At 41.0% G+C, this 20,314-nt stretch overlaps 1 protein-coding gene across 1 annotated transcript in view; it reads left to right on the top strand.

Moving 5' to 3' along the window:
• LOC113902127 (multidrug resistance-associated protein 4-like) overlaps positions 1-20,314 on the top strand; it is a 197,462-nt gene that overhangs the window by 150,209 nt on the left and 26,939 nt on the right. The window contains exons 22-23 of the mRNA XM_027557082.1: positions 5,522-5,601; positions 15,120-15,270. Of these exons, the coding sequence (XP_027412883.1) occupies positions 5,522-5,601; positions 15,120-15,270 (231 nt within the window). The remainder of the gene's footprint in view (positions 1-5,521; positions 5,602-15,119; positions 15,271-20,314) is intronic.

Below are 20,314 nucleotides of genomic sequence, written 5' to 3'. Positions count from 1 at the left end.
ACTAATAGTTTCTTCCTAAGTAGTAATTTGAAAATTTAACTTTACAAAAAACATCTCATTTTCCCAACTAATTTTAGTATGCAGTCTTTTGTTGTACTTGTGGTAACTGTTTTAGTCAAGGCTTTTGGGTTGCTAGTGGCAGAATCTGCCCAGGTTAGTTCAAAGGAAGAGGGCTTGATGGAAAGGAAATGGGCGTCTTGCGCAGCTGGAGCAATGCTGACTTTCCTGGAGCTAGGAACTGGGGTCCTCGTGGGTATTGGAGCCACTGCCACAGGATGCATGCATGTGCCCAAGCTTCCTGGTCTCTCAACTTTGCTGGGTGCGGTGACTCTGCTCTACTTTCCTGCTTTTTTGGCCTTATAATTCTCAGGAGGGGAAATCAGAATGACTTGGTGGCTAGTCATGGGTTAGGATCCCCTGGTACTTTGGTCCATTAGCTGTGGTCAAGGCTCTAGCAGTTTCCTGGGAGAGGAGCAGTTATTCCAAGCCCGTCTGATAAAGTTAAAGGAGTTTAAGTGAGTGGCAGATTCCTGGGAGCTATATTTGTCATCAAGAGTCTTAGGAAAAGAAAGGGCTAAGGCTGAGATCTGGACAGAGTGGGTGGGGACTTAAGAACCTTCTTAGTGGTGAACAGAGGAGAGAAAAAGAGTATTTTATCAGAATAAGGGTACACAGTCAAGAGTGATGGGAGGTGAGACGGGCACTATCCCTAGTGAAAATAAGAGGCAGTGAATGATATTGCAGGAAATTGCCCTGAAAAGTGAGGTTCCTTGTTCTTCCTCTCTCTGCTGGATGGAAATCTCAGGATGGCCTGGCGGTAGCACCCACCCCATGATGGAAATATTGTATGCTTAATACTATTGCATCATCCTGAGCAAGGTGGGACCTTGTCTCCTCCATCATCAGAAGCTTGGTCTACAAAGGGATTTGAATATTTCTGTTTGCTGTAGAACCCCCTTCTTGAAATACCATCTCTAAGGTGAACATCCAGATGAATGAAAAGGGCTCTGTTTGCAATGGATGGGCAGTAAGGGAGACAGATGGGGTGTCTTTTTCTCTACTTCTTCTCCTTCATTTTCCAAGGCACCTCTGTTAAATCTCAGATGCTTCCCAGGATAAACTTTGGGAAGACTAGGCATGGTTATCTTTTATGTCCCCTCAAAGCTCTAAAATCCCAAAAGGATAATAAGAATAACACATGAGAGGTGGCAAGAAAACTAGAAATAACAGAAAAACTATACAAAAAAGATCTTCATGACCCAGATAACCATGATGGTGTGATCACTCACAAACATCCTGGAATGTGAAGCCAAGTGGGCCTTAGGAAGCATCACTACAAACAAAGCTAGTGGAGGTGATGGAATTCTAGTTGAGCTATTTCAAATTCTAAAAGATGATGTATGGAAAAACCAATACAATATTGTAAAGTAATTAGCCTCCAATTAAAATAAGTAAATATATATATATAAATAATAAAAATACAAAAAATAATATATACCTCAATAAAATATACCTTGATATTTTATGATACATAAATATTTAATTTTTTGTAGCTTAACAAAGATAGAGCAAAGACCAGATGTAGGAACTTCAAAATTTTAAGTTACAGTTTGGTTATAACTAAGCTGAGACATTCTAGTTGTGGGTCAGGTGTCAGAATTCTAAAGGTGACTGAATCCAGCTTAGAGTATAGATTGATTCTTAAAATACAATCATTATGAATTTGTATTTTGACAAGTTCAATGGCATCTTTTGTGATATTCTGTCTTATGGACAAGACAGAAAACTGTGAACCAGAGCAGTTAGGAGGACCTTGATTGGTTCTTGGATGTCATGGTCTTCAAGGGGGTTATCTCTCTACCCCTGTTTCTCTCTGCCTTTCTCTCTTCCCTTCCCCTGATCCTCCATATCACCCCTTTCTTTCTCCTCCTTCTTGTCCCCCCTCTACTTTACATTTTTACACAAGTAATACAGTGTAGAGAAATAAGAATGGAAAGAAAAAAAATTAAAATTGTGCGTAATACATTACAGACTTGTTTATCAGACTTGTTCAGGTTGTTTTCTACTAGTGACTTTATAAATATGCCACATTCAACAGATTGATGCACTTACTGACTCCTGGGGATGTAATCCCAGACATGAATTTTCTGGTCAGAAGGGATGCACTCTTAGAATGATTTACACATATTGTTCAATTGTTCCCAAAAATCGACCTGTGCTTACAGATGGAAGTGATCTGGCCTGTAGAATTTACTGTGGTTTTAGCTTTGTGACCGGCTATGCAGGACGAGGGGAGGTGGTGATACCACTTTACCCTAAAGTAATCAAGACTTGGGCACAAGGCATTAGCTGAGACTGGCTCTCTGAGTCTGGTCAAGAGACTGCAGACAATATAGGGCCATGCCTTATGAGGGAGCATTGAGGCACCAAGGAATAGTTGCTAGAAAGAATATGATTCATTTCATTCAAGTATTTGAAAGGCTGTCATATCAAGAGAAATTAGATTCACCTTGTGCGGCTATAAAGGCAGAATAAGTAGGGATGTTCCAGGAAGACAAGATTCAGTTTAATGTGAGAAATCCTCGAACACAGAACAGTCCAAAAATGGATTGGGTTCCCACCATTCATCTGAATTCCTCTTCCCTCTACATCCCTGGAGATCTTCCATCAGGGGCCTCATGTTATTTGGATGAAGAGTTATGGCATATATGAGAAAGGAATTCATGATAAGGATTTAATATTTCATTTGGAGACTTCTGAGAAAACTTTATTACTACAAGGCTGTGGGCTTGAAATCACAGCTGTAGTTAAAATGTGCTCAGTCGCTCAGTTGTGTCCTCCTTTTTGCGACCCCATGGACTGTAGCTCACCAAGTTCCTCTGTCCATGGGATTTTTCAGGCAAGAATACTGGAGTGGGTTGCTATTTACTCCTCCAGGGGATCTTCTCAAACCAGGGATCGAACCCCTGTCTCCTGCTTCTCCCTACACTGGCAGGCAAATTCTTTACTACTGAGCCACTTAGGAAGCCCAGTCTATCCCAAAGCCAGAGGAAATATTCTGCAAACACCATATGTTCTCTTAATGTTTCTTAGAGCAAGGAAGAAACTGTTGAACTTTCTGATCTCACATTACTTTACACTCAGCTCACTGCTGAATAAGTGCTTAGTTTTTTGATGAGCTTTGATATTAGGTTCAGTTTGTGTGGTCACCGTGTGGGGAGATGTTTTTTCTCATTGTTTCTGTTCTTCTTGTATTTTGCACTCTTTGCCAACCCTTGGTCTCTCAGACCTTAAGGTTCACATATCCGGAGAAAGATAAAGTGGTGTGTGTGTGTGTGTGTGTGTGAAGTTGCTCAGTTGTGTCCGACTCTTTGTGACCCCATGGACTGTAGCCCGCCAGGCTCCCCCACCCATGGGATTCTCTAGGCAAGAATACTGGAGTGGGTTGCCATTTCCTTCTCCAGGGGATCTTCCCAACTCAGGGATCGAACCTGGGTCTCGTGCATTGCAGGCAGACGCTTTATCCTCTGAGCCATGCAAAGCAGCCAATTATATCATTCTCTGCAAACTTGTCTCCATAGTTTTCAAAGCAGCTATTGGTGGACTTCTTCCCAGTGCCTCTGTAGCCATAGGGGAAAGGCTTTTCACCTAGCTGAGTGCTGAGCCTTACACACTGTTCATTTAATCTTAAAAAATTTTCAATACTTCCTTCAACACTTTCTAAGCCAAATCATACTTGTAGTGTTTCTGAATCTTGCCAGTGTTAAAAAGTTGCATTTTTCAAAGAATTACAAGTACTTAAACCACATTTTAAATATTTTTGACATATATTTTCTTTATTTAAAAATTGCTACTTTGAGAAGTATAAAAATGACCAGAGTGGTCACAACTTTTGTGAGAGTACCTGCAAAACTGCCCATCTGATTTTAATGTTCCTGAAGCACAACTGATTAAATAATAACCCAGTTTCTTGCCCCTCAAAACCGCCTGGGCAATAGCAGAAAGGGCATCACCTGCCAGCTTGGAGGGAATGCAGACTTTCTGGCTCCCCCAGCACTCCTGAGTCAGAATCTGCATTTTACCAGGTTGACCTTCCTGCAGCTCCTGGTGGACTTTCCCAGGGGACGTGATGCTGCAGAACCTGGGGCTCAGAGTCATCATCTCACGTTGGTGGTTGAGCACTTGTTAATTTATGTGGCATCATGACTGGGTTTTTTCACCTGCATGAGCCTGTTAAATCCTGAGATTTGCCCTCTAAAGCAGGCATTCCTAGAGGCTCAGAAAAGTTGTCATTGGGCCTGCAAAAGTGTTACTGAGAGACAGTTTCTGGAGTCTGTATTTCCTAAACCTGAGAAAGGAAAATTGAGACACAGTCTGTGATGGCCTGGCCAAGGGTGAAATATTCCAGCAGCTCCAGCTCCTGGCATGGGCACACCCTGTGCTTCTGCCAGCTAGATGCCCTGTGGAGGACAGCAGAGCCACATTCAGGCCACAAAACTCAGCCCTCAGCTGCTGCTCATTCATGGTCTTGCTATGGCTTGCTGTGCAGGCCTCGGGAGGAAGTCATCTCTGACAGAGGTCAGGAAGAGCAGGTCAGGTTCCCATGTCTCACCTGCAGCCTGGCTTCCTGGAGTCTCAGTTATAAAAGAAATTCAGGGTCTAGGTAACAGGAGTTGCTATACCAAAGTCGTGTGTGTCTGCACGCATGTGTGTAGCTTCAATTTCTTTAAATTTGATCATGAAAGGACTAGATGTTCATTAGAAATCAATTCTAATCTTCCAGTCTTGCAGCCTTTAGGATATACTGTTTTAGTGGATTTTGAGAAGGGAAATAAAATCAATAATGATAAGTGATCTTTAGTCATTACATAATATTGCCATTTTCCTGCCTACGTCCCTCTGGTCTTCTTGGATGCTTAAGCATGAGTCTATGTTTGTCACATTGGGTACACCTGTGAAAATAATGACATTACCATGATAGTAAACTCACAACATGAAGACGACAGGAATCTACAATTTCCTGAAATGTGAGTTGTTGGGAACCATTTTGTGGGGAAAAAAAAATTACAGAGAGATTATAATAGTGTTTATTTTAAAAGTATCACATCAAAATTAATTTTGATAACTAAAGCAAATTAGTATAATGATTGGGATTAATTGAAGTATTTTGCAAGTGTTTATTCACTGACTTAGCACTTGGAATGAGTCTTAGATAGGATGGATCTAAAAGGAGAGAAGATTCTCAAATCCACCAACTCTTCTTGATGCTGCCACAAGATTCCCCCCATTCTTTTAAAAGTCAGGGCTCAATTTCAACATCCCACCCACTGCTATTTGGTAGAATTTTATCTCTATTTAGATATCATCCTATTTTCTCTTTCTTTACCACTGACATCAGCTTATTTCATATGACGCTATAATAAATGCATATAGTTTAAAAATATTGTTTTAGTTTGTTCATGAATTATTTCTCTTAAAGGGCTTATCTGGGGAAGTAATTTCTTGTGTCCTATTCTTGCAGGAAGAATTTTGAATCGTTTCTCTAAAGACATTGGCCATATGGATGACTTGCTGCCCCTGACATTTCTTGATTTCATCCAGGTAATGTAACAGTCCTGTCAGAGTTCTCACAGGAGGAGCACAGAGTCTGTTTCTCAAGGTCTTTTCACAGGGGCTGAGGGTGATCCTTTCAGCCTGGCAATGTGTCCTGTTATCTTAAGTGAAAGGTCATGTTTGTAAGAGAAAGGTGCAGTTGTGATTGGGAGGCTGAGTTAACATGAGGAACACCTGGGGCAGGAGTGTCTACACAGTCACGTCAAGGTTGGTCTGAAGCAGTGACATGCTGGGTAAGTGGTTCTCCCTCTGCCTTCCAGGTGTCTGGCATGGATTCCTTTTACTGTGAGGGCATTTAATAACAGGATCACCTCTCATGGAAAGATAGCCTAGATGAACTAAATTATGTGTCTTATGACCACAGAAAAGAGAAAGTGTTAGTTGCTCTGTCATTTCTGATTCTTTGTGACCCCATGAACTGGAGCCACTAGTTTCTTCTGTCCATGGAATTCTTCAGGCAAGAATACTAGAGTGGATTCAGTTCAGTTCAGTTCCGTCACTCAGTCATGTCTGACTCTTTGCAACCCCATGGACTGCGGCAAGGCAGGCCTCCCTGTCCATCACCAACTCCCAGAGCTTGCTCAAGCTCATGTTTATAGCGTCACTGATGCCATCCAACCATCTCATCTGCTGTCATTCCCTTTTCTTCCTGTCTTCAATCTTTCCCAGTATCAGGGTCTTTTCCAATGAGTTAGTTCTTTGCATCAGTTAGCCAAAGTATTGGAGCTTCAGCTTCAGCATCAGTCCTTCCAATGTATATTTAAGACTGTTTTCCTTCAGAATGGACTGGTTGGATCTCCTTGCAGTCCAAGGGACTCTCAAGAGTCTTCTCCAACACCACAGTTCAAAAGCAGCAGTTCTTCGGTGCTCAGCTTTCTTTTAGCCATGCCCTTCTCCAGGGGTTCTTCTTGTGAGCCCCCAGGGAAACCCATTACCACAGAAGACAAGTATTTGTTGCACCATTTTTTTTTTTGATAAGGCCAGGTGTGGTTACTTACAAAGAAAAGGTTAATAAATGATAAGTTGAAAAGTAATAGCTGAACAAGGACAATAAAGAGCAGTTATTGAGGATACAAAATCTTTAAGCCAATAATTTGAGTAAGGGATCAAAGTCATCTCAGAAAATGTCTTTTTGGTTTGTGTAAGCATTTCTTTTCAAGTGGAAATTGCTCTGTTGTAAGGTGTCTTTAAAACAAAAAGTTAGAAATACCACAGACATACCTTCTATCCAGCCTTTGTTTTGTCTGTGAACTTGAGATTCTAAAGAATGGTGTTGGATCCTCTCAGCTCTCATCTCCTCATTTAGAATGCTTATTTGGAATGATTTTTTTGTTGTGGTTTAGTTCTGTCTGCTTTTTAGTGATTCAAGCTGTGGCAACTTTCCACATGTTCATTTTGGAAGTGAAATGCATTTATCAAAAGCTACACACAGAAATGCAGCAATGAATTTCTGTGCAGTGCAATCTACGGGCAAAGGCTTCCACTGTTACCAGTGAGAAGTAAGCTGAGTCTCAGAGGCAGAGTACTTTTACTGCAAAGATATATCTTTTTATTTTTTCTTTGCTGCAAACTTATTTTGTAAAGGTGGCCTGTTGGGTTCAGCTATGTTACTTATCCCCAGAAGCAGTCTTTCAGTAAAGCAGTGTCACATCTTGACAGTGATTGCTAATTTGAAAAGTTTTTGTGAAAGTTCTGTTCTTTAGCTACAACAAGTTAGGCCAAGGTTGGTTTTCCAAAGTTGGCTGGCCTGCTGTGTGCTTAGCACATGGTTCATTAGCCCTTGTAATCAGAATCGATTGCATGTTTTTGTATGATGTATAGAAGGACAGGGATAGATACTGCCTGATTTCAAGATAAAACATTCTCAGTAATGAGGAGAGAAAACTTCAGTTTCATTGATTTCGAATCCCAGCTCCTTTGTACTTCCATTGATATCAATATACCAGTTCATGGTGCATGAAATAGAAAAGGTCAAATTGATCTTATCTTTGGAATATATTATTGAATAATCTTGTTTGGTTTAGTTAATTCAAAGGTCCACCACTTTTTTCGTTAGTCTCCCATAAATGCTCAAGAGTGTCATAACAGTAAGTCTTTACCAAGAAGAAGCAGAGCTTGAAACAGAGAATATGGAATAAGAAAATAAACATCTCAAAAAATGTTGACTTGCTGTCATATTCCTAAGGTGATCAATCTTTGGAAGGCCTAGAGCTGAGAAGAAAATACAGAGAGGACAAAAACTGTAGTAGGCATGAGGTTTATTGGCCATAGTATTTTTGAAAGTACATCTTCAAACAAAATAGACATCAGATTCAATTATCTTTGTGGCCAGAGAAAAGCAACAGTCACTTTAGTACATGTGACATCATCACCACATCTAGAAAAAAATAACACCACTATGATACGTCCTTGGATATACAAGGCTGTTCCAGTGGTGAGCATGAATGGCCTCTAAGGGTCCAAATTCATGGGATTCTTAAGCCTTTTGGGCCTTAAATCTATGAATACACCATCTTCCCTCTCCCAATTGATGGCACCCAGAGTACACTGAAAGGTGGTAACAATGGGCTTAGAGTTTCTATTCTATTTGTCATACATAGAATGGTAAGCACTTTATATACATAATCTCATTTAATTCTCACCACCGTCCTTTTAAAGTGTTGATATATCCCAGATTTTCCTAAAATTAAGAGTGGGTGTATGGTCTTACCATCCCTGTCAATTTTTGAGAGAATGAGCCCTAATCCCTGTCTCAGATACTCAATATTTGGCTAATGGGGATTTCTGCTCTAGGTGTAGGTTGTCATTCTCTGCAAACTAAAGAATTATTCTGACTGATGAAAATCACCATGTACTCTCAGTGACTTTATCTTAGAATTTTTGCACTTATTCATATGGAATCATAGGCTTTGGCTAGAATTCTCAAATGGTATGCTCCAAATAGATTATAAACATATTAAATAACGATTCCCCTTATTTCTTGGGGCATCAGGACTAGGGTCACTTGGTTCTGGGTCAACATGTTTCTTGTGTACACATCATTGTCTCTGTGCCGTAGTGAGACAGATTGCAGAAGCATTGCCCATGGTGAGGTGGGCCATCAGATGGGCCTGAAATCCAATCAGATGGTGAGAATTGTGTGTGTAGCTTGGATTAGGCTCCTTGGAATTCCTAGGAATGTGGAAGGAAGAAATAAAATGGGCTTCAAGGAAGGGACGTTTATTGCACCCAAGAAATCTTCTGTTTCCTTCTTCAAGAGTGTTGACATTTTGCTTAGATATTATTGTTGCCTTCTACCAACTTCTGTAAAGGCTTTGAGAGAGCTGGCAAAAAATAAAAGATGCACAAATATGTATACATATATATACACACAAAAATATAGATGTAAACCCATATATTATATACATATGTTTGAATAATATAATACTTAATCCTCTGTGAGACTGTATATAGTATGATCTGCAAGTAGAAAAAAAAAATCTTAGAGAAAGTCTATTTGAATTGCTTTAGAATTTAGGGGCATGAAATCTGAAGGACTTAACTTAAGCTAGGGAGCAGGAGCTTTGGAGAACAAGTTACCAGTCTATAATTGGTATTCAAGGAAAGAGCATTGGCATAGTTCCCTTCATTTTGATCTTACCTCTGCTTCCCAGGTTATCTGCCAGGCTGGGCTAATCATTAAAGGCTTTAAATTATATAGAAAAACAGATTACTGAAACTGGTGAATATTGTCCAATCAAATAATGTGAATCTGCTAAACTGTAATTGGGGTTTTTCCTAATTGAAATTTCAGCAGATATTTTTCCCCTGACAACCACTGATAACACCCCCAGTGACTTTACTTAAGATCAGATGTGGAAGGAGCTGGAAGGACCCTTCCCCATGAATATGAAGGTTGTAAAAGGGCGGGATGCACAGTTAAAGCAGTGGTTGTTAAGAAATTGTTCATATGTAGGTCTAATAGAAGAGAGAACAGACAACCCTGTTTTTCCCCATTTATGATTAGAATTTATTCTTTCAGAATTCTATCCTCTTAACTTTTTTTTATATTGATACCATGACACAGATGCAGTTTTGGTTCACAAGGGTTCTTGGCCACAGAGTCACAATTCTGGACATTTCCTCCTCCTTCCAGACTCCTCTACCTGCAGTGGTGGGTCTGGAATTCCATGACTGCAAACTGTTCCTGGCTTTCTCCATGACCTATAATACCTTAGGAAAACTTAGGACACCACGTGGCCTTCCAACTTCATGTCCTATCTGTAAATAGAAACGATAGTACTTACTTTGCTCATTCACAAGGTAGTTGTGAGGATCCTCTGAGAAAGCTGATCAGGAAGAGCTGTTACCGGGGTCCAGCCCCAGTTGGATCCAGGGATTCCCTTGGGAGGACGGCGTTGGCGTAAAGGATAGCACAGCAGAGAGATCAGAGGCTTGATATGACTGGTTTACATGGGAAACTAATAAAGTTCGTGACACCGAACTTGCTAGGACTATGGAGGCCGCAGGCACTCTCTTGAATCGCGGAAGGTGCCCCCTCTTAGGCACCTTCTTGAGTGGGTCTTAGAAACCCAGGCAAATAAGTAGTCTCAGAGAGCCCCCACGCTCCAGTCATTCATCCTGAAGGAAGAACAGAGAAGAAAAGGAAGGAAAAGGAAGCAAGAATGACATGGTGAGACCAAGCCTGATGAGCAAGGCCCACACTTTATTTTCCAAAGTAGTTTTTATACCTTAAGTTGTGCATAGAGGATAATGGGGGAGGGGGGGTGGGTAGAGTCATGCAAGGTCAGCAGTCCTTGATCCTTATCGAAGCCAGGCTTTCTTTCTGCAAACTTATCATATGCAAAAGCTTTAGGTGATTTGCATCATCTTCTGGCCAGGAGGCCTGTTAGCATTTTATGACCCTTTCTTCAGAAAACTTATTTTTCTCTAAAGGTGATTATTCTAAAGACAGGCGCCACCCTCTGAAAGCATTAGATAAAGTTGCATTCCTATAGGGCAAAAGTGTGGTGGGCTATAACAAGAAAAGAATTAACTCAAGGGTCCAAGGTTATAAACATTAAAGCTATTACTTACATTTCTATATACCAACTATATTAATCAATACACTCCCAGGGACATAGTAGGTAAGGGATATGGAAACTTGGCAGCAAGCATTAGCTCAACAAAGAAATCCTGTACTAATTCTATTCTAACAATTTTAACTCTCTGAGAAGATCTGCGTTGTTAGAATATCTTAAGCTTCCCGTACCTCTCATGGTTGGGAGGCTGTGAACAATCACATGCATAGCTGCAGGAATCTGAACAAACCTGTCAGGCAAGCTAGAAAGTCATCAGAGGGGTTTGAATTGAAACACTCCTATTATGCCCAGGAGACTTATTAACTAGAGCTCTAAGCTAATTTTCTTCAGAGAAAGGTGGTCGGGGATAGCCCCCGGTTAATGTCAGAGGAGTTGGTAAAAGTCAAAAAATAGTAAAACAGACAGATTCTGGTTTTGGAGTAGACGCTCAGGCAGATCCAGGGGGGCCCTTGAGCCCTGACTCGCCTTGCCTATCAGGGCTCTCCCGCATGACCTTGTCATGGGTGGGAACTCCCGTGCTGGCTCCCGGCAAGCTGTGAAATGATAAAACACAAATCTCTGTGATACAGGCATTACCTACCAACCCATCCCTTAGAGATGCATCAGGGCCAGGGACCCTGGGTGACAAGTTGGCGAGGCCCTGGGCTGGTGAGCACAGGATTCAGGTGCTGGTGCTGAGAGGACCCAGAACAACCAGTGTTAACTCAGACAAGCATCTCAACCTTCTTATCCCAGCTTCTTTTTGGTCAAAATTTCCATCAACTGTGATTCTGACAGAATGTGGTTCACTGGAGAAGGGAATGGCAAACCATTTCGGTATTCTTGCCTTGAGAACCCCATGAACAGTATGAAAGTGCAAAAAGGTAGGACACTGAAAGATGAACTCCCTAGATCAGTAGGTGCCCAATATGCTACTGGAGATCAGTGGAGAAATAGCTCCAAAAAGAATGAAGGGATGGAGCCAAAGCAAAAACAACACCCAATTGAGGATGAGACTGGAGATAGAAGCAGGGTTCGATGCTGTAAAGAGCAATATTACAGAGGAACCTGGATTGTTATGTCCATGAATCAAGGCAAATTGGAAGTGGTCAAGCAGGAGATGATAAGAGTGCACATATACATTCTATGAATCAGCGAAATAAGATGGACTGGAATGGGTGAATTTAACTCAGATGACCATTGGATCTACTACTGTGGGCAGGAATCCCTTAAAAGAAATGGAGTAGCCATCGTGGTCAACAAAAAAGTCCAAAATGCAGTACTTGGATGCAATCTCAAAAACGACAGAATGATCTCTTTTCGTTTCCAAGGCAAACCATTCAATATCATGGTAATCCAAGTCTATGCCCCAACCAGTAATGCTGAAGAAGCTTAAGTTGAACAGTTCTATGAAGACCTCTAAGACCTATTAGAACTAACACCCAAAAAAGATGTCCTTTTCATTGTAGGGGACTGAAATGCAAAAGTAGGAAGTCAAGAAACACCTGGAGTAACAGGTAAATTGGCCTTGGAGTACAGAATGAAGCAGGGCAAAGGCTAATAGAGTTCTGCCAAGAGAATGTACTGGTCATAGCATACACCCTCTTCCAACAACACAAGAGAAGATTCTACACATGGACATCACCAGATGGTCAACACCAAAATTAGATTGATTATATTCTTTGCAGCCAAAATGGAGAAGCTCTACACAGTCAGCAAAAACAAGACTTGGAGCTGACTGTGGCTCAGATCTTATTGCCAAATTCAGACTGACATTGAAGAAAGTGAGGAAAACCACTAGACCATTCAGGTATGACCTAAATCAAATCCTTTATGACTATATAGTGGAAGTGAGAAATAGATTTAAGGGACTAGATCTGATAGAGTGCCTGATGAACTATGGACGGAGGTTCATGACATTGTACAGAAGACAGGGGTCAAGATAATCCCCAGGAAAAAGAAATGCAAAAAAGCAAAATGGCTGTCTGAGGAGACCTTATAAATAGCTGTGAAAAGAAGGGAAGCTAAAAGCAAAGGAGAAAAAGAAAGATATACACATTTGAATGTGGAGTTCCAAAGAATACCAAGGAGAGATAAGAAAACCTTCCCCAGTGATCAGTGTAAAGAAATAGAGAGAAAAAATAGAATGGGAAAGACTAGAGATCTCTTCAAGAAAATTAGAGATACCAAGGGAACATTTCATGCAAAGATGGGCTCGATAAAGGACAGAAATGGTATGGACCTAACAGAAGCAGTAGATATTAAGAAGAGGTGGCAAGAATACACAGAAGAACTGTACAAAGAAGATCTTCATGACCCAGATAATCACGATGGTGTGATCACTCACCTAGAGCCAGACATCCTGGAATGTGAAGTCAAGTGGGCCTTAGGAAGCATGACTACAAACAAAGCTAGTGGCGGTGATGGAATTCCAGTTGAGCTATTTCAAATCGTGAAAGATGATGCTTTAAAAGTGCTGCACTCGATATGCCAGCAAATTTGGAAAACTCAGCAGTGGCCACAGGACTGGAAAATGTCAGTTTTCATTCCCATCCCAAAGGAAGGCAATGTCAAAGAATGGTCAAACTACCACACAATTGCACTCATCTCACATGCTAGCAAAGTAATGCTCAAAATTCTCCAAGCCAGGCTTCAACAATACATGAACCATAAACTTTCAGATGTTCAACCTGGATTTAGAAAAGGCAGAGGAACCAGAGATCAAATTGCCAACATCTGTTGGATCATCATAAAAGCAAGAGAGTTCCAGAAAAACATCTACTTCTTCTTTATTGACTATGCCAAAGCCTTTTACTGTGTGGATCACAACAAACTGGAACATTCTTCAAGAGATGGGAATACCAGACCACCTGAACTTCCTCCTGAGAACTGTGTATGTAGGTCAGGAAGCAACAGTTAGGACTGGACATGGAACAACAGACTGGTTCCAAATCGGGAAAGGAGTATGTCAAGGCTGTATATTGTCACCCTGCTTATTTAACTTACATGCAGAGTACATAATGTGAAATGCTAGGCTGGATGAAGCACAAGCTGGAATCAAGATTGCCAGGAGCAATATCAAGAACCGGAGATATGCAGATGACCCCACCCTTATGGCAGAAAACGAAGAAGAACTAAAGAACTTCTTGATGACATTGAAAAAGAAGAGTGAAAAAGTTGGCTTAAAGCTCAACATTCAGAAAACTAAGATCATGGCATCCAGTCCCATCTTTACTTCATGGCCGGTAGATGGGGAAACAATGGAAACAGTGACAGGCTTTATTTTCTTGGGCTCCAAAGTCACTGCAGATGGTGACTTTGGCCATGAAATTGAAAGATGTTTGCTCCTTGGAAGAAAAGCTATGCCCCACCTAGACAGCATATTAAAAAGCAGATACATTACTTTGCTGACCAAGGTCCATCTAGTCAAAGCTATTGTTTTTCCAGTAGTTAGGTATGGATGTGAGAATTGGACTCTAAACAAAGCTGAGCTTGGAGAATACTCTTGAGAGTCCTTTGGACTGCAAGGAGACCAAACCAGTCAATCCTAAATGAAATCAGTCCTGAATATGCATTGGAAGGACTGATGCTAAAGCTCCAATACTTTGGCCACCTGATGCAAAGAACTGATTCATTGGAAAAAGACCCTGATGCTGGGAAATATTGAAGGCAGAAGGAGAAGGGGATGATAGGGGATGAGATAGTAGGATGGCATCACCGACTCGATGGGCATGAGTTTGAGCAAGCTCCAAGAGTTGGTGAACGATATGGGAGCCTGGCATGCTGTAGTCCATGGGGTCACAAAGAGTCAGACATGACTGGGCGACTGAACTGAACTGAACTGAATACTTAAGTCTAATGATAGAAGGATGGCTGTATGTTGGGGGTTTAAATGTGTTGTAATGGCACATGACATGGGCTTCCCAGCTCCATGACTTAGTCTCCATCAAGTTGCTTCTTCTCACCCTGTGCCTCACTCCTCCATTTCTAAACTTAGAAAATACTATTACTGAATATTTTACACTGAATTTGTAATTAACCACTTCTTTATCCCTACATGCATAGCTAAGGTGTCTGGATTCCTTATCTGTGATACCTGCTCACTCATCTTTTTAGTAACACCTGATGACTCCTGATAGTTTGGGATTCAACTCCTACTCTCTGAACCTCAAATATTCTAATCTGTTGAAACTAGTCATGCCTGCCTCAAAGGACTACTGAGTGTATCAGAAGAGCTGATACCTAGAAAGTTCTTATCAAAGTGTTGGTGCATGCAACAAATATCATGAGGGCCAACTATAATTTTATTTCTTTGGAAGGGAAAGCATTCCCTGCTGTTCGAACAAGTTTTTCAAGGAAAGGAGTTTAATCTTAAGAGCAAATCATTAAAGTTTATCTTTGGAAAGTATCCTTGACATGCAGGCCTCTGTATTTTTGCTATTTCAGACATCTCTACTTGTGATTGGTGTGGTGGGTGTGATGGTGGCTGCAATTCCTTGGATTGCTATACCTGTGATTCCCCTTGGCATCCTTTTCTTTGTTCTTTGGCGATATTTCTTAGAGACATCACGAGATGTGAAACGCCTGGAATGTACAAGTGAGTACCTGGGCTCTCAGTTTGGGATGACAGTGCGTGCTGGCTTCCATTTGTACGGCAATTAACCAGACCCCTGAAATTCCTTAGACTGTTCTGTGGAATTTCTTACTGTTAACATTAGGTGATTGAAAGTTATGGCCCCTGAGAGTAGGTTTGGCCCTTAAGGTAAATGGAGCTGATGGTGGGTCATCTGCACTTTGCATTTTAGCCCAAGGAGGACAGGTGTGAGCACCATGAGGACAGGGACCATTTCTGTCTTGTTCACGACACACTTCCTTACACAAGAGTATCCACCCTGTGAATACTGTTCTTGAAAGTATTTCATCATGTTGGAACTAATATAGAGGATTTTTCTTCTCCTGAAGTTACCAGACCTGACAAAGAAAGGAAAAGATTAGGAGACCTCAGGAAATACGTGTCAGAAGTGATATATTTGAAAAATACATTGTTTAACACATTCAAGTAAATTGTAATTGTTAAATGTATTGAAAAGATGTGTGTTAGTCATCAGTTATGTCGACTCTCTTTGTGACCCCATGGACTGTAGCCCACCAGGCTCCTCTGTCCATGGATTCTCCAGGCAAGAATACTGGAGTGGGTAGCCATTCCATTCTCCAGAGGATCTTCCTGACCCAGGTGTTGAACCCAGGTCTCCTGCATTGCTGGTGGATTCTTTAATGTCTGAGCCACCAGGGAAGTTCTATTGAAAAGATAAGCCCTGTTAGTTTCAGGTTTGTTCTTTATCATTACCAGTATTTGGGTGATACCACACTGTTTGTATACCCCTTTCTCAAAACTATTTATATAAATGATGCTGAAAATAATCCCCTATGAGAACACAGGATGGGGATCTGTTCAGTATGCATTTAGTTGATTACTTCATACACCTTCCTAGTTTTAGAATAATGGGGAACAGGGACTTCCCTGGAGGTCCTGTGGTTAAGACTCTGTGCTTCCACTGTGGGAGCCACTACTTCAGTCCCTGGTTGTGGAACTAGATCCTGCAAGGTCTTGGTTTTGGCTGCAAGGTGCAGCCAAAAAACAAAATAATGGGGAACACATTTTATGATTAATTATTCTATTCTACAGGTAATCACAGATGATGGAAGAATTGAATTTATGTCATTCTTAATGCATACATTTCATCAATATTAATAAATAATGAAGAAAATACATTGTTACATATTTTTTAAGTTATAAAAACAATAGCTAAAAAGTAAGGAGAGAATATGTTTGTAGCAGAGACCTCAAACATGAATAATTATTGCAAATTAATACCAACTTTACTTTCTAGAAACCAAGCCAAGAACAGAAGCATATTGAATCCTATGATTCTCTGTACTTACTAAATGGAAAAAAGTCTCAGTTAATCCAGTCAAAGGAGTTTTGTGTGTGTGTGTGTGTGTGTGTGTGGCAATTGTGTGTTTTGTTTTTAATAGTAAACACTTGAGGTACTTATCTTTATTTGTGAAAAGGATAGTGATCATCAATTTCATAAAATCTATAAAAGAAACTTTCATTCATCAAGAGAAGCAGGTGACCTCCCATGAGGTCTGGTCTTGTGAGGTGTTTGGAGGGAGAGCAGTAGAGTCCAGGTGTGTGTGACATTCTGCTGATGACTTGGTAGGATGGTAGGACCTGGGGAGGCAGAAGAGGAAGCGATGAGCTCCATCCAATCTTCTGTGTAGTCAAGGTTTCAGATGTTTTATACTTTGAGGCCACCCATGAAAGGAAGTCCATTCAACAATTTTGTTGCAAAGCAGGTCTATGGTACGTTCAAAGAGGGTTTATTCCAGAAAAAATGTTTGACAGAAATTTTTGCCGGGGACGAGGGCCATCACCCATTCATATGAAAGTGGAGAGAAGAATTTCTCCTGAGGCTTTTATCAAGAAGCAGTACAGAATTTTCTCAATATTTGATCTGGAGAGTCTGAGGACTTTGGCACCATCACTGTGGAATATTTGGATTTTTTGCACCTAGTAGGCTGCAGTAAGTTAGACAATGAATTTAATCCAGATACTCCTCCTGCACACCCCAGATAACCACATGTGGTGGCCAGTTGATTAGAACTGTTTATGTTTTCTCTCTAGCTGCTGGCGGTGGTAGTGTTCGGTCCCTAATTCAAGTCCAAGACCTCATGGTCTGCAACACACCAAGCTTCTCTGTCCTTCATTACCTCCCAGAGTTTGCTCAAACCCATGTTGGCTGAGTTGGTGATGCCATCCAACTATCTCATCCTCTGTCATCTACTTCTCCTCCTGCCGTCAATCTTTCCCATCATCATGATCTTTTCCAATGAGTCAGCTCTTCACATCAGGCAGTCAAAGTAGTACAGCTTAAGCTTGAGCATCAGTTCTTCCAATGACTCTTTAGGGTTGATTTCTTTTAGGATTGACTGGTTTGATCTCCTTGCAGTCCAAGGGACTTTCAAGAGTATTCTCCAACACCACAGTTCAAAAATATCAGTTCTTCTGTGTTAAGCTTTCTTTATGGTCCTACTCTCACATCTATATACGACTACTAGAAAAACCATCAGTTCAGTTCAGTTCAGTCCTGTCTGACTCTTTGCAACTCTATGGACAGCAGTACGCCAGGCCTCCCTGTCCATGACCAACTCCTGGAGTTTACTCAAACTCATGTCCACTGAGTCGGTGATGCCATCCAACCATCTCATCCTCTGTTATCCCCTTCTCCTCCCACCTTCAATCTTTCCCAGCATCAGGGTCTTTTCCAATGAGTCAGTTCTTGGCATCAGGTAGCCAAAGTATTGGAGTTTCACCTTCAGCATCGGTCCTTCCAATGAATATTCAGGACTGATTTCCTTTAGGATGGACTGGTTGGATCTCTGTGCAGTCCAAGGGGCTCTCAAGAGTTTCCTCCAACACCACAGTTCAAAAGCATCAATTCTTCTGCACTCAGCTTTCTTTATAGTCCAATACTCACATCCATACATGACTACAGGAAAAAATATAGCTTTGACTAGATGGACCTTTGTTGGCAAAGTAATGTCTCTGCTTTTTAATATGCTGTCTAGTTTGGTCATAGCTTTTCTTCCAAAGAGCAAGCATCTTTTAATTTCCTGGCTGCAGTCACCATCTGCAGTGATTTTGGAGCCCAAGAAATTAATGTCTCTCACTGTTTCCATTGTTTCCCCAAACCATGAAGTTATGGGACTGGATGCCATGGTCTTTGTTTTCTGAATGTTGAGCTTTAAGCCAACTTTTTCACTCTCCTCTTTCACTTTCATCAAGAGGATCTTTAGTTCTTTGCTTTTTGCCATAAGGGTGATGTCATCTGTATATCTCAGGTTCTTGATATTTCTCCTGGCAATCTTGATTCCAGCTTGTGCTTCCTTTAGCCCAGCATTTCTCATGATGTACTCTGCATGTAAGTTAAATAAGCAGGGTGACAATATACAGCCTTGATGTACTCCTTTCCCGATTTGGAACCAGTCTGTTGTTTCATGTCCAGTTCTAATTGTTGCTTCCGCACCTGTATACAGATTTCTCAGGAGGCAGGTAACGTGGTCTGGTATTCCCATTTCTTGAAGAATTTTCCACAGTTTTTTGTGATCTACACAGTCAAAGGCTTTGGCATAGTCAATAAAGCAGAAATAGATATTTTTCTGGAACTCTGATGATCCAATCGATGTTGATGATCCAATGATGATCCAATGGGCGTTGGCAATTTGATCTCTGGTTCCTCTGCCTTTTCTAAATCCAGCTTAGACATCTGAAAGTTCATGGTTCATGTACTGTTGAAGCCTGGCTTGGAGAATTTTGAGCATTACTTTGCCAGCATGTGAGATGAGTCCAGTTTTGTGGTAGCATTCTTTGGCATTGCCTTTCTTTGGGATGGGAATGAAAAGTGACCTTTTCGAGTCCTGTGGCCACTGCTGAGTTTTCCAAATTTGCTGGCATATTGAGTGCAGCACTTACACAGCATCCTCTTTTAGGATTTGAAATAGGTCAGCTGGAATTCCATCACCTCCACTAGCTTTATTGGTCGTGGTGCTTCCTAAGGCCCATTTGATTTCACATTCCAGGATGTCTGGCTCTAGGCGAGTGTGATCACACTATTGTGGTTATCTGGATCATAAAGATCTTTTTTGTATAGCTCTTCTGTGTTTTCTTGCCACCTTGTCTTAGTATCTTCTGCTTCTGTTAGGTCCATACCATTTGTGTCCTTTATTGTGTCCATCTTTGCATGAAATATTCCCTTGGTATCTCTAATTTTCTTGAAGAGATCTCTAGTCTTTCCCAGTCTATTGTTTTCATCTATTTCTTTGCATTGATCACTGAGGAAGGTTCTCTTATCTCTCCTTGCTATTCTTTGGTACTCTACATTCAAATGGGTATATCTTTCCGTTTCTCCTTTGCCTTTTGCTTAACTTCTTTTCATAGCTGTTTGAAAAACCTCCTCAGACAACCATTTTGCCTCTTTGAACTTCTTTTTCCTGGGGATGGTCTTAATCCCTGCCTCCTGTACAATGTCAGGAACCTCTGCCCATAGTTCTTCAGGCATTCTGTCTATCTGATCTAATCCCTTGAATCTATTTCTCACTTCCACTGTATAATCATAAGGGATTTGATTTGCATCATACCTGAATGGTCTAGTTTTCCCTATTTTCTTGAATTTAAGTCTGAATTTGGCAATAAGGCATTCATGATCTGAGCCACAGTCTGCTCCTGGTCTTTTTTCTGCTGACTCTATAGAGCTTCTCCAACTTTGGCTGCAAAGCATATAATCAATATGCCTTCAGTGTTGGCCATCTGGTGATGTCAATGTGTAGAGTCTTCTCTTGTGGTGTTTGAAGAGGTTATTTGCTATTACCAGTGTGTTCTTTTGGCAAAACTCTATTAGGCTTTCCCCTGCTTCATTTTGTACTCCAAGGCCAAATTTGGCTGTTACTCCATGTGTTTCTTGACTTCCTACTTCTGCACTCCAGTCCCCTATAATGAAAAGGACATCTTTTTTTGGGTATTAGTTCTAGAAGGTCTTGTAGGTCTTCATAGAACGATTGAACTTCAGCTTCTTCAGCAT

The sequence above is a fragment of the Bos indicus x Bos taurus genome, chromosome 12, assembly GCF_003369695.1.
Source record: "Bos indicus x Bos taurus breed Angus x Brahman F1 hybrid chromosome 12, Bos_hybrid_MaternalHap_v2.0, whole genome shotgun sequence".
Taxonomy (NCBI): domain Eukaryota; kingdom Metazoa; phylum Chordata; class Mammalia; order Artiodactyla; family Bovidae; genus Bos; species Bos indicus x Bos taurus.
Note: the sequence above shows the minus strand (reverse complement) of the source record. Positions and strands in the feature narration are given on the sequence as shown.